A 15,456-nucleotide genomic window follows, 5' to 3' on the forward strand; every position below is an offset into this window, starting at 1 on the left:
ACGAGGCACCAAACTGAAGAAAATGAACTGAAACAGGGAGGGACTAACTGAACTAAAATAAATATGTTGCTAAATGTTTTGCTACAGTGTTCTCTAACGAATACGACCCTGGATTCAAATACTATTTGAAATCTAACAAATACTTTGAGCATTTCCTTTAGTCCTCCAGGTGGGTGGGGTTTGTTTGTACTTTTAGGACGTTTCTATTGGTTCCATTACAACAAACTCAATCAAACACTGTTTATTAAATATTCAACATTATTTTAACGCAGGTCTGTTTCCACGTGCAATAAGCCTGTAACGTCTTGTATGATCTCATCAGGTAAAGGTGTGTCAAATGGAAGGGCAAGTCTCACCACTGAGAGGAAAACATCAGTGGTCCACCTCTGCATCAGGTCAGCTATGTTGATCAGTACTGTCCCAGGGATGCTGGGAGCAGAGATGAACTCCCCTGACCTGGTACCACCTATGGAGTTGTCATTTTAATATCAGTTTAACCCCATTACTGCTATAACACATAAACCATGTTAATAGAATGAAGTGGATCCAGGTTCCATTTATTCTACAATAGATTTACTGCCTGTGGAACACTTCTCCAAAGTGTCTGAAATCAAGATGACTGCAGGTCTGAATCCCAAACTAATGGGGGGAAATGGCTCCATCTAATAAGATGGTATTTAGAGGTATAAACCTTTCTATTGGGGTGATCCATCCCCTTAACATACAGGACCAGTCAAAAGTTTGGACACATCTACTCATTCAAGGGTTTTTCTTTATTTTTACTATTTTCTACATTGTAGTGAAGACATCAAAACTATGAAAACTTGTGTAGGCTTAAACACTGGTAGACACTGATTTATAAGGCCATGTTGGGTAAAATGCCATTTTATCTCTGTTCTTTTTTAGTCAGGTCAGTAAGTAAATATCAATTACTGTCCCATTCTGATTTGCTTCTAACAGAACCAAACATTAGAACAGGTCATGGTAGAAATAGTTTTAGTGACTCAGCTCCGTGGTCCTGGAATTCTCTGCTGAACATTTTAAAATGTGATGATCACTTGATCGATGTATATATCATAGAATATTGTAATTGTTTTTAGGCCAGCTGTTTTTAGTCAAGATGTTTGTGTTTTTAATGTAATATGTAATTGTTGTACTGTATGTGTGTTTATAGTTTTGTTAGTTAGTTTTGTTTAATGTTGTGTTAAATAAAGGTAAAATAAAAACTCAATACATAGTAAAGACCAGTATGGACTATCAACACAGGTACTGTATGTAGAACCATAGTAAAGTCCAGTATAGACTATCAATACAGGTACTGTATGTAGAACCATAGTAAAGCCCAGTATGGACTATCAATACAGATACTGTATGTAGAACCATAGTAAAGACCAGTATGGACTATCAATACAGGTACTGTATGTAGAACCATAGTAAAGACCAGTATAGACTATCAATACAGATACTGTATGTAGAACCATAGTAAAGTCCAGTATGGACTATCAATACAGGTACTGTATGTAGAACCATAGTAAAGTCCAGTATAGACTATCAATACAGGTACTGTATGTAGAACCATAGTAAAGTCCAGTATGGACTATCAATACAGGTACTGTATGTAGAACCATAGTAAAGACCAGTATGGACTATCAATACAGGTACTGTATGTAGAACCATAGTAAAGACCAGTATGGACTATCAATACAGGTACTGTATGTAGAACCATAGTAAAGACCAGTATGGACTATCAATACAGGTACTGTATGTAGAACCATAGTAAAGTCCAGTATGGACTATCAATACAGGTACTGTATGTAGAACCATAGTAAAGTCCAGTATGGACTATCAATACAGGTACTGTATGTAGAACCATAGTAAAGACCAGTATGGACTATCAATACAGGTACTGTATGTAGAACCATAGTAAAGACCAGTATGGACTATCAATACAGGTACTGTATGTAGAACCATAGTAAAGTCCAGTATGGACTATCAATACAGGTACTGTATGTAGAACCATAGTAAAGTCCAGTATGGACTATCAATACAGATACTGTATGTAGAACCATAGTAAAGACCAGTATGGACTATCAATACAGGTACTGTATGTAGAACCATAGTAAAGACCAGTATGGACTATCAATACAGGTACTGTATGTAGAACCATAGTAAAGTCCAGTATGGACTATCAATACAGGTACTGTATGTAGAACCATAGTAAAGTCCAGTATGGACTATCAATACAGGTACTGTATGTAGAACCATAGTAAAGACCAGTATGGACTATCAATACAGGTACTGTATGTAGAACCATAGTAAAGACCAGTATGGACTATCAATACAGGTACTGTATGTAGAACCATAGTAAAGTCCAGTATGGACTATCAATACAGGTACTGTATGTAGAACCATAGTAAAGTCCAGTATGGACTATCAATACAGATACTGTATGTAGAACCATAGTAAAGACCAGTATGGACTATCAATACAGGTACTGTATGTAGAACCATAGTAAAGACCAGTATGGACTATCAATACAGGTACTGTATGTAGAACCATAGTAAAGTCCAGTATGGACTATCAATACAGATACTGTATGTAGAACCATAGTAAAGACCAGTATGGACTATCAATACAGGTACTGTATGTAGAACCATAGTAAAGTCCAGTATGGACTATCAATACAGGTACTGTATGTAGAACCATAGTAAAGTCCAGTATGGACTATCAATACAGGTACTGTATGTAGAACCATAGTAAAGACCAGTATGGACTATCAATACAGGTACTGTATGTAGAACCATAGTAAAGACCAGTATGGACTATCAATACAGGTACTGTATGTAGAACCATAGTAAAGTCCAGTATGGACTATCAATACAGGTACTGTATGTAGAACCAAAGTAAAGACCAGTATGGACTATCAATACAGATACTGTATGTAGAACCATAGTAAAGACCAGTATGGACTATCAATACAGGTACTGTATGTAGAACCATAGTAAAGCCCAGTATGGACTATCAATACAGGTACTGTATGTAGAACCATAGTAAAGTCCAGTATGGACTATCAATACAGGTACTGTATGTAGAACCATAGTAAAGCCCAGTATGGACTATCAATACAGGTACTGTATGTTGAACCATAGTAAAGCCCAGTATGGACTATCAATACAGGTACTGTATGTAGAACCATAGTAAAGCCCAGTATGGACTATCAATACAGGTACTGTATGTAGAACCATAGTAAAGACCAGTATGGACTATCAATACAGGTACTGTATGTAGAACCATAGTAAAGCCCAGTATGGACTATCAATACAGGTACTGTATGTAGAACCATAGTAAAGACCAGTATGGACTATCAATACAGGTACTGTATGTAGAACCATAGTAAAGCCCAGTATGGACTATCAATACAGGTACTGTATGTAGAACCATAGTAAAGCCCAGTATGGACTATCAATACAGGTACTGTATGTAGAACCATAGTAAAGCCCAGTATGGACTATCAATACAGGTACTGTATGTAGAACCATAGTAAAGCCCAGTATGGACTATCAATACAGGTACTGTATGTAGAACCATAGTAAAGCCCAGTATGGACTATCAATACAGGTACTGTATGTAGAACCATAGTAAAGCCCAGTATGGACTATCAATACAGGTACTGTATGTAGAACCATAGTAAAGCCCAGTATGGACTATCAATACAAAGTCATTTGATGTAGGTCGCCACCACCCTTTGGTGCATTTCTTAGATCAAAAGTGCAATTCTTGATACTACTTGTACACATTCCAAATCATCTAGTCACTTGTGCACATCATTAAAGCAATTTCTTATTCCTTTGAACAAATTGCAATTGATAATGTACAAGTGTCAGCTTTTTTCCACATTATCAATTGCTCATGTCATGTTGATCAAAATATAGTAGATGGTTCTCTGTTGAATAGTCTTACCCCTCAAAACATCTAGGCATTAGTTCCTTGCATAAGCCATTACATGCAAAATTGTTGAACTATTTGTCATAAACTGTCAAGCATAGTTTTACACATTTCTATTAGACCTTTTGTACAAAAACGTGAATTGATGAATGGTGCAGGTGAAATTGACCCTCACTCATGAAGGAATGTAAAGTGTTAGTTCAACCAACAATCAACCAGTTGGCTAAATTGCTGAAAGGTGCATCTCATGAAGAATCAAATGGCAAGCATATATAGACAGACCACAACACAGAGTTGCAATTTTCCAATAATGGATGGACCAGGAAACGAACAGGGTCAACAGCCAAGAGGAGGAAGAAGAGGAGCAAGGATGCGTGGTGGAAGGCAAAACAGAGAAAGAGGCAGAAGAGGACATAGGCGCATATCTGATGACATAAGGGCCACTATTGTAGACCGTGTTGTCAATCATGGCCTTACAATGGCTGAGGCGGGTCGAAGGGTGCAGCCGAATATTGGGAGATCAACCGTGTCCTCAATAGTTCAAACGTTTCGAAGAGAGAACAGGTATGTCCACCAATGTGCACTGTTACTGTATATAAGCAGTATACTGTATACTTCCTACAATGCTTCATATTACAGTAGTCCACTTGTATTTCACAGCATACAGAAATATACTCCATACAGATACATACTGCACCTTACATGCACCCGCCTGTATGTTTTACAGTAAAATGTGTGTTCGCATAGTTTTTGTCTATGTGAAAGTGTGCGATGCATCACTGCATTTTCCCCCACATAGGACTGCAAGATTACCTCAAACCGGTGGCAGAGGACGCCTTTTCACACCTCAACAGGAGGAGGCTATTTGCACCATGGTCCGAGCAAACAATGCCATGAGACTCAGGGAAATACAAAGGACCATTAAAGAAGACAACGATGTCTTTGAAAATATCCATACGGTTAGCATCTCAACCATCGACAGGGTGCTGCATAGAAACCAGATGAGTATGAAACAGCTGTACCGTGTACCATTCCAAAGGAATGAGGACAGAGCTAAGGAGCTACGGTACCAGTATGTACAGGTAAAACATATATCTATGTAACTACTTTACAGCAACATTTTATAGTGATACATAGTACAGTAAGCATAAACTGCACACATTTCCATTGCTGTGGAAGGAACATGCAATATATGTACATTTTATGTCACTCTTCCTTACCAAAACAAATTCAACTGTGTGTTCTGGGATATAGCGTATAATGGAGTTGGAATCAAGTGAACCCTCTCACAACTGTGTGTTCTGGGATATAGCGTATAATGGAGTTGGAATCAAGTGAACCCTCTCACAACTGTGTGTTCTGGGATATAGCGTATAATGGAGTTGGAATCAAGTGAACCCTCTCACAACTTTGTATACGTGGATGAGGCTGGCTTCAACCTGACCAAATGCAGAAGGCGGGGTCGGAATATCATCGGTCACAGAGCTACTGTGGATTTGCCAGGCCAACGGGGAGGAAATATCAGCATGTGTGCTGCTATTTCGGAGCATGGTGTCCTACCCCATATCCCCCTTATAGGGCCGTACAACACCCAGCATCTACTCATCTTTTTAGAGACTCTCTACAGGGCTCTCATCCCTGATGATGAGAGGGGTCTGTTTAGAGAGGATTTGACAAAGTATGTGGTCATTTGTGATAATGTGAGTTTCCATCGATCAAACATCATAAGGCAATGGTTTGTGACCCACCCGAGGATGCTCATAGAATTGCTCCCACCTTATTCACCATTCCTTAACCCAATTGAGGAGTTATTTTCAGCATGGAGGTGGAAGGTGTACGATCGTCAGCCACACACAGATGACCCTGCTGGCTGCAATGGATGCAGCATGTGAGGACATCACAGTAGACGCCTGCAGAGGATGGATAAGGCATTCCAAAAGATTCTTTCCACGTTGCATTGGAAGGGAAAATATCCGGTGTGATGTGGATGAGAATATGTGGGCCGACAGACAGGAACGTCTGGATGTGTAGAGACAGCACAACAGACAGGAACATCTGGATGTGTAGAGACAGCACCACAGACAGGAACATCTGGATGTGTAGAGACAGCACCACAGACAGGAATGTCTGGATGTGTAGAGACAGCACAACAGACAGGAACGTCTGGATGTGTAGAGACAGCACCACAGACAGGAACGTCTGGATGTGTAGAGACAGCACCACAGACAGGAACGTCTGGATGTGTAGAGACAGCACAACAGACAGGAACGTCTGGATGTGTAGAGACAGCACAACAGACAGGAACGTCTGGATGTGTAGAGACAGCACCACAGACAGGAACGTCTGGATGTGTAGAGACAGCACCACAGACAGGAACGTCTGGATGTGTAGAGACAGCACCACAGACAGGAACGTCTGGATGTGTAGAGACAGCACCACAGTGCTGCGGGCAAAGTTGTGCCTTAGGGGTGGTTTCCTGTGTTTCTTTCTAATTTAGTTTTTTTTCCCTTTGTGCCCCTTGGGTTGTCCAGTCTCTTTCAATCAATAACCCACATACAGTAATATGTAAATAGTACTGTTGAAATTGATATATGCCATAGAAGTGCAGCCTTGTGCATTTTAATACAGTAACTGTCATCCAAACTGTAGCCTAAGTTTACATCAGGTAATACTGTCAAAGTACACAGTTACATTGACAACATGCCTAAACATTTTGACGACCTTGTTCGTGAACAATGACTTATCATTCTGATGACACTGACATGATCATTGGCATGAATATTTACTTTTGAGAGATGTACTAAGGATTTTTAGTGACTGACTAGCTTTAGAAACATATCTATTGTATATTGCAGTTTGTACAAATTGTTCTGAGAAATGCACTTATTATTTTGCACATGTTAGGGATGATGTGAAAAATGCACCAAAGCGACTGAGAAAAACTGTAACAGAACTGGGGGATGACAGACAGGAAGTGGGCGGGTGGAGATCTAATATATTGTTGTGCCAAATACTAAAGCATGATATTGTAATAAATCTACACCCTATTCCCTACGTAGAACACTACTTTAGACCTGGTCAGAAGCACCGTAGTGCACTACGTAGGGAATAGGGAACCATTTGGAACAGAGACAGTAATTCCCCTGAACATCTTCCTCTTCCTCATCTGGTTTCTTGAACAGCCCTTCACTCCTCCCCTCTTCCTCCCCTCCTCCCTTTTCATTCTATTCTATCAGCCACACCACTAGCTCACCTCCACACAATACATTTACAAGTTAAAGACACACCTTGGAATAAATAACAAAGGAAAACTATTACTAGATGAAGTTTAGTGTTTTTTATTATTTCCCATCACCATAAATCATATTTAATCACTGAACAGTAGCAGACCTAACTTCATCTGTTCCTGACTCTGGATAGTGGATTAAAAAGACCATCAATCTCCAATGATATTAAAGTACTATTCTGAACATTACTGATATACTGAGTGGCAAGTCCAGATATCTGCTGGTTTTATTGTTTGGTCAATAGCACCACCTGCTGGACAGGTTTAATGTTGCTGGACTGAGCAGTATGGGAGGATGAAAGATGACACATTTAGGGACGGTTTCCTGGACATCTACATTGAACATACTTTTTAGTCCAGGACTAGGATTAATCTGTGTCTGGGAAACCAGTCCATATAGTTTAGTAGAAAGTAAGTGATACCAGCTTGTAGTGGGCTGACTAGTCCTGAATTGTCCTTTAGTTCCTGGACCATTTTCCATGCAGCTCCAGGTGACAGAGAACACATCAATTAGGACCAACAAGCTGATCAATGATACTGAGGAGAATTACATAGAGACAGAGAACCAACTGAGAAAACATATCAATGGTTCTGAATGACAACCAATATACATCAACACCAGACATCATGATTCATGGAAATGTACAAGATTAAAACATTGCAATTACAAAAATATGAAAACATTGAATTATAATTCATAACATCTTCTGAAGATCAAATCAGTTAAATCATTGTAGATAAAACAGAGCAGAATGAATCATCACATCTGGGGACCATCACCACCAGCATGACTAGTATCTATGTTGACCCTACTACAGTTTAACCAGCTCAGCTATAGACTACACCAGCATGACTAGTATCTATGTGGACCCTACTACAGTTTAACCAGCTCAGCTATAGACTACACCAGCATGACTAGTATCTATGTGGACCCTACTACAGTTTAACCAGCTCAGCTATAGACTACACCAGCATGACTAGTATCTATGTGGACCCTACTACAGTTTAACCAGCTCAGCTATAGACTACACCAGCATGACTAGTATCTATGTGGACCCTACTACAGTTTAACCAGCTCAGCTATAGACTACACCAGCATGACTAGTATCTATGTGGACCCTACTACAGTTTAACCAGCTCAGCTATAGACTACACCAGCATGACTAGTATCTATGTGGACCCTACTACAGTTTAACCAGCTCAGCAGTACCATAGAGCCTAAACCCAGGATAGAGGGTCTGAGTGAATGTGGTCTGGACTCTGTGGAGGAGGGTCATTGTGTCAGAGACACTGTAGAAGGACAGAGTACCTGCCTTGTGATCCAGGTACACTCCTACTCTGGAGGACTGAGGGCCTGATACTTTAGTCTCAACATTATTGTGTCTGAAACAATAACCATCACTAGAGCACTGTAAACTCCAGGACTTGTTATTGAATCCAAATGCACCATCATTACCTTCCTCTGTTCTGCTGATGTCTTTATATGAGACTGCTGTATTAACCCACTCCCCAGCCCACTCCACCTCCCAGTAACAGCGTCCAGACAGACCCTCTCTACACAGAACTTGCCACTGGTTGGTGAATCTGTCTGGATGGTCAGGATATGGTTGGACTTGGCGTGTAAAGGTCACCTTTCTGTTCCCTTCAGACAGAGAGAGGCGTGTGTTTACTGTGTTTGGGTCCAGTGTGAGCTGACAGGAATCTGGGAGAAGAGCAGAGCAGAGACCAATGAGGGGAGTCAGAACAATAAGTTAAGTCAGATACTGTATCTACCCTGTCTTTGATTAGAGCACAGCAGAGATCAAATCAGAGAAATATGAGGAGTCAGATAGATACCCAGTCTTTGATTAGATCTACTATTGCTATATATTTCTAGAGGGATTGTTAGGAGTGTCAGTAAAAAGAGACTGTTAGTTACTTCACAATAAAGAGACTCACATTGTAACAACTGTTCTCTGGTCTTGGGCTCTGGAGGCAGTACAACATCCACTATATTCACTACAGACACACAAACACATTGACAGAGAGAGGGAATGTTATCATCAGACCATATTCCACATGTATATGACTAGTAGGGAACTTTCAATGGTCTAAAGTTGATGTTCTTATTGTTTTCAACACACCTGTAGTGGAGATCTTGGTCCATTCTCCTTTAAGGAAGTCTTCTAGTTTCTCTCTCAGTTCAGACACAGTCTTACTCACATCTCCAAAGTACTGAAGAGGACGGACAACGATGCTGGGTAAGTCTGAAGATACACTGATACTGGAGAGAGACTGATAACTCAAGCGAGAGAGAGGGACAGAGGGAGAGGGAAAGAGGGAGAGCGAGGGACAGAGGGAGAGCGAGGGACAGAGGGAGAGACAGAGAGAGAGAGGGACAGAGGGAGAGACAGAGAGAGAGAGAGAGAGAGAGAGGACATAGCAAGAGCGAGAGAGGGACAGAGAGAGAGAGAGAGGGAGAGAGAGACAGAGAGAGAGAGGGACAGAGAGAGAGAGGGACAGAGAGAGAGAGGGACAGAGAGAGAGAGGGACAGAGGGACAGAGAGAGAGAGGGACAGAGAGAGAGGGGGGGACAGAGATGGACAAAGACGGACAGAGGCAGGGGAAAGAGAGAGACAGAGATAAAGAGACAGAGGGACAGGGACAGAAAGGGACGGACAGAGGGAGAGAGAGACGGACAGAGAGAGAGAGAGGGACGAACAGAGAGAGAGGGACGGACAGAGAGAGAGGGACGGACAGAGAGAGAGGGACGGACAGAGAGAGAGAGAGGGACAGAGAGAGAGAGAGGGACAGAGAGAGAGAGAGGGAGAGAGAGAGACAGGGACAGAGAGACAGACAGGACAACATAATGATGTAGATGAATAGTTTCACATGAAGTTAATTTCATATCACATGTAACAAGACAGTTTAGTTACCTGGAGGAAATGGATGTGATCCTCTGTGTGTGAGAGCTGCTCCAGCTCAGTGCTTCTCTTCCTCAGCTCAGCTATCTCCTGCTTCAGTTGCTCCAGGAGTCCTTCAGCTTGACTCACTTGAGCCTTCTCTTGGGCTCTGATCAGCTCCTTCACCTCAGAGCTCCTTCTCTCAATGGAGCGGATCAGCTCAGTAAAGATCTGATCACTGTCCTCCACTGCTGCCTGTGCAGAGCGCTGTTGAGAGAGAGAGAGAGAGAGAGACAGAGAGAGAGACAGAGAGAGACACAGTAGGTACATTAGCCTCTCTGCACCTCATTGAGTCAAAACGCTGCCACCCTGCTCTCCAGGTCCACCAGGCCTTGTCCCCCCTCCTGGACAGACAGGTACAGAACACCTCTTGGTCCTGCTCTACTCTCCTCCCTCCTGGACAGGCAGGTACAGAACACCTCTTGGTCCTGCTCTACTCTCCTCCCTCCTGGACAGACAGGTACAGAACACCTCTTGGTCCTGCTCTACTCTCCTCCCTCCTGGACAGACAGGTACAGAACACCTCTTGGTCCTGCTCTACTCTCCTCCCTCCTGGACAGACAGGTACAGAACACCTCTTGGTCCTGCTCTACCCTCCTCCCTCCTGGACAGGCAGGTACAGAACACCTCTTGGTCCTGCTCTACTCTCCTCCCTCCTGGACAGACAGGTACAGAACACCTCTTGGTCCTGCTCTACTCTCCTCCCTCCTGGACAGACAGGTACAGAACACCTCTTGGTCCTGCTCTACTCTCCTCCCTCCTGGACAGGCAGGTACAGAACACCTCTTGGTCCTGCTCTACTCTCCTCCCTCCTGGACAGACAGGTACAGAACACCTCTTGGTCCTGCTCTACTCTCCTCCCTCCTGGACAGACAGGTACAGAACACCTCTTGGTCCTGCTCTACTCTCCTCCCTCCTGGACAGACAGGTACAGAACACCTCTTGGTCCTGCTCTACTCTCCTCCCTCCTGGACAGACAGGTACAGAACACCTCTTGGTCCTGCTCTACTCTCCTCCCTCCTGGACAGAGAGGTACAGAACACCTCTTGGTCCTGCTCTACTCTCCTCCCTCCTGGACAGAGAGCTACAGAACACCTCTTGGTCCTGCTCTACTCTCCTCCCTCCTGGACAGGCAGGTACAGAACACCTCTTGGTCCTGCTCTACTCTCCTCCCTTCTGGTACCCCCTCCAGTAGCCTGCCCCGTAGCAGAGCTAGACCCAGCCTCTGCCCCCTGAGAACTAGTAGGCTGGACAATACAACGAGTCCAAACGGCCAAAGAACGTTGTCTGAGCTGGAACACTAGCGAGGCCATAGCAAATTAATTGAAACTAACCTTCACAGAGCCTCTTCTGACTGGAATGATCCTTAGAATTCCATTTCCCCTAAATGGCACCAAAAAATGTCTACCTTTTTATTTGACCACTAAAACCTGTTCTTAGGACCAAACTGGAAAATAACAACTGGTGTAGAAAGTAAACATCCTCGATGGTGCCAAGTGTGTTTATGTCTGCATTACCAGGAAGTAGGAAATAACTGCAACTTCTGACTATTTCTGGTCTACGATCGATGACATCAGAGGACGCTGCCCAACCTTATGTCATTAGAAAGAGGAGATTCTCCTGATTAAAATGGTGTCTAACATGAAAACATCTAAATATACACATTGTGAGATATTTAGTAAAATAAACAGACAGACCAGAACTAAGCTGCTCAAACTTACATCATTAGAAATAATAGGTTCTCCTGATTAAAATGGTGTAGAACTTCAAACCATTAAAATAAATACATCTATTAGAGATAATTGGAGAAATAGACAGACACGTCCCTATTTCCCCAAAACAACGGCAGTCTGAAAGTTATAACAGCAGTCTTTTATTTAACCAGCTTACCATTTATCTACCACCATTTGACTTTGTGTTTAACATTTAGTGGTTTGTCATCTAGTGGTTAAGAGCGTTGGGCAGCAACTGAAAGGTGGCTGGTTCGAATCCCTGAGCAGACTAGGTGAAAAATCTATAAATCACCTTTTTTAGGCAGATTTAGTCACTTAACCCTAGTGGCTCTGGATAAGAGTGTCTGCTAAATGACTCACATGTAAATGTAAGCTAGACCTTTGTTAAGGGCGGCAGGTAGTCTAGTGGTTAGAGCGTTGGGCCAGTAACCAAAAGGTTTAGTCCCTGAGTTGACAAGGTAAAAATCTGTCGTTCTGCCCCTGAACAAGACAGTTAACCCACTGTTCCCTCGTAGGCCATCATTGAAAATTAGAATTTGTTCTTAACTGACTTGCATAGTTGGATAAAATATAAATCTCTGACCAATCTTTCCTTTTGTCTACCAGGGTTAGATCAACAACAGGATCTGGGAGTAACCATGGAGGAACATCCCCTATCACCACAGAAGGGCCAACCTCCAACTCCCTCAAACCACTCTCATCAGCAAGCTTTCCAACTGTCCAACCAAAACCACTGCCTTGTCTACTAGTATATTCCCAACAGTCATCTAGAACAGTAGCAGTGGGATGCTCAACCTCACAGCCTTTCAACCCAATAAGCTAATGACAATTTATTACGCCGTATATCCAAAGGCATCTCACCTGCCTCCACTAGTAAGACACATACAGATGTTGATTTAAATGCACCAATACATATCCTTAAAGCTATATACTGGATTCTGTCCAGCTTCTGAAGACAAGTCTTTGCTGCTGTTCCATAAACTATACACCTGTAATCAATTGTTGTCCTGATCAGAGCTCTATAAATATCCATCAACGATTGTCTGTCAGCACCCCATTCATAACCAGAGACCCACACAACCAACTACCACGAAGTGATGGAATGAGAGAGAGAGAACAACACTGTACACGTTACAACACTGTACATAGACATAATATAATGTTTCTTCTTCTTTGGAGTTTAACGGTGGTTGGCATCCAATATGTTGCATTACCGCCCCCAACTGGACAATAATATAAATCTATTTTACTTTGTGATACAAAATGGGAAAAGGGGAAATTATAATAATACTAAGTAACACCATTCCAACTAACCCTACACTCATTAAAAACCCACTGCCCCATTCCACTACTTTGACCCTATCTGCTCCTGCACCATGACAACTAACCCTACACTCATTAAAAACCCACTACCCCATTCCACTACTTTGACCCTATCTGCTCCTGCACCATGCCAACGACCTGGGAGGATGGGACACCACCACTCAACACACCCTGTAACTCTTCTGAAGTCAAATCTCATATGACCAAATACTTCTCTGGTTCTGAACTCTTCACCACACCTTCTACCTCACTTAACTCTCCCTCATTCATTTCCATTTCACCTCCAGAACTCAGTCTGGGGCACGACTCACTCTGTTTGCACTTGAATTATAGCATTTGAAATGTCTCTTCTTTTGAAATTAAATGTTGTGTAAAGTTTTCTGTTCATTCATGATTGTTTATTATCTACTTCACTTGCTCTGGCATAGTAAAGATATGTTTCCCATGCCAATAAATATCTTTGAATTGAATTGAGATAGAGAGAGCTCCATGTAAATGTATAGGGGACATGAGTCAGTCATGGTTACTCATGGTTATGTGATGAGGTAGCCCCGCCTGCTACTTCTAAATCAGTGTCGGTCCAGTAGGGAATGTCCTCTTGGTGTAACGGTCAAGATGTTGGTTTCTCCCACGGTAGACCTGGGTTCATATCCCGTCGGTTACATTAAACAGTCTACTCTATGAAAGGGGTCCAGACAGCCTGTTCCCAACAGTGGGGTCAGTGGGATTGGATAAGGACCTCTCTCCCTCTCTCTGACTGGAGAAGAGAAGTGAAATGGTGTGTCTCCTCTTGTCAACAATACTCACCTTGAAAGACTCCACAGCCTGTTGGAGCTCCTTCAGCTCCTTCTCTCTCTCCTGGAATCTCTGCTGGACCTTCTGCTGACTCATCCCCAGCTGCCTCTGTGGGGAATCACTCTTCAATGAGCTATCAAGCTTTATTAGTCCAGTAGATCAATAGTATATTCATGTGACATAGGACCCATAGAGAGGAAGGTCTACAATCCTGAGGAAGTCCCTTTACAATATGAAATGATGTTGCTATATGAATGATTATAGTTTTTATGGTAGGCCTACATGTATCAAGGGGTTGAGACTGAACTTTGGACTCAAAAAAGCCATTCAGAATGATAATAGTGTTTGACTTTAGAAAATGGTGATACATTTGGAGAATCTGGGTGAACATATCTATATACTCAAGGTTTGTGTTCATATTTGTGAATCCATTTCATTTGAATTCTCTCATATTCAAACAGATACTACTGTATCTTTAATTCTTTGTTTATCAGACAGTCACCAACAAGTTGTTCTGGTCTTACCTGTTTCTCAGTCCTCTCTGCTGCAGCTGACACCGTATCATGGCCTTTATGTTCATCCATTGTACACAGATAACAGATACACTGCTGATCGGTACGACAGTAAACCTCCAGCAGTTTGTCATGATGAGAGCAGATCTTATCCTGTAGTTGTGCGGTGGCTTTGACCAGCTTGTGCTTCTTCAAAGCAGGAAATTCATAGTGAGATTGGAGGTGAGTCTCACAGTAAGAGGCCAGACACACCAGACAGGACATGAGGGCTTTCTGCTTTCTGGTCCCAGTGCAGACATCACACGCCACATCTCCAGGTCCATCATAGCACAGAGCAGGAAGGGGAGCAGCCTGGAGTCCTGTCTTCTTCAGTTTCTCCACCAGCTCAGCCAACATGTTATTTTTCCTCAGATTAGGCCTTGGAGTGAAGGTCTCTCTGCACTGAGGACAGCTATAGACCCCTTTCAGATCATCCTGATCCCAGCATCCCTCAATACAGATTCTACAGTAATTGTGTCCACAGGCAGTAGTGACCGGCTCCTTCAGTAGATCCAGACAGACAGAACAACAGAACTGGTCCTGGTCCAGCAGAAGTCCCTGCTGAGCCATTTGGACAGTTGTTCACTCTCACACAGACAGACGACACAGAGACTCCGATCAGTTTTGTTTCCACAGAAGTTCGTTTTTGGGAGGTATGGCCTTTCTGGTTCTGCCAGATAGGTGAGTTTAGAGGGAGGGAAGGAGGGAGGGGTTAGAGAGAGGGAGGGGTTAGAGAGAGGGAGAAAGAACTGCATGCAACATCGAGAAGGAGACACATATTTTAGTTCCTAGGTTAGGACCCTTAATATTAAATAGAGTGGTTAGAATATATAAACGGTAACAGTTTCTATGAAGTACATATTATAATTATTTTAATGACC

At 42.5% G+C, this 15,456-nt stretch overlaps 1 protein-coding gene across 1 annotated transcript; it reads right to left on the reverse strand.

Moving 5' to 3' along the window:
* Window positions 1-8,338: 8,338 nt before the first annotated feature.
* Window positions 8,339-15,172, reverse strand: LOC120041021 (tripartite motif-containing protein 16-like). The gene is made up of 6 exons (XM_038985990.1): window positions 14,549-15,172; window positions 14,037-14,132; window positions 10,147-10,380; window positions 9,355-9,445; window positions 9,170-9,229; window positions 8,339-8,933 (listed from the first exon to the last, which is right to left on the reverse strand). Exons 1-6 carry the CDS (start codon window positions 15,143-15,145, stop codon window positions 8,416-8,418), a joined length of 1,596 nt encoding a protein of 531 aa, XP_038841918.1. The 5' UTR covers window positions 15,146-15,172; the 3' UTR covers window positions 8,339-8,415.
* Between the last annotated feature and the right edge of the window lie 284 nt (window positions 15,173-15,456).

The sequence above is a fragment of the Salvelinus namaycush genome, unplaced genomic scaffold (assembly GCF_016432855.1).
Source record: "Salvelinus namaycush isolate Seneca unplaced genomic scaffold, SaNama_1.0 Scaffold4, whole genome shotgun sequence".
Classification (NCBI taxonomy): domain Eukaryota; kingdom Metazoa; phylum Chordata; class Actinopteri; order Salmoniformes; family Salmonidae; genus Salvelinus; species Salvelinus namaycush.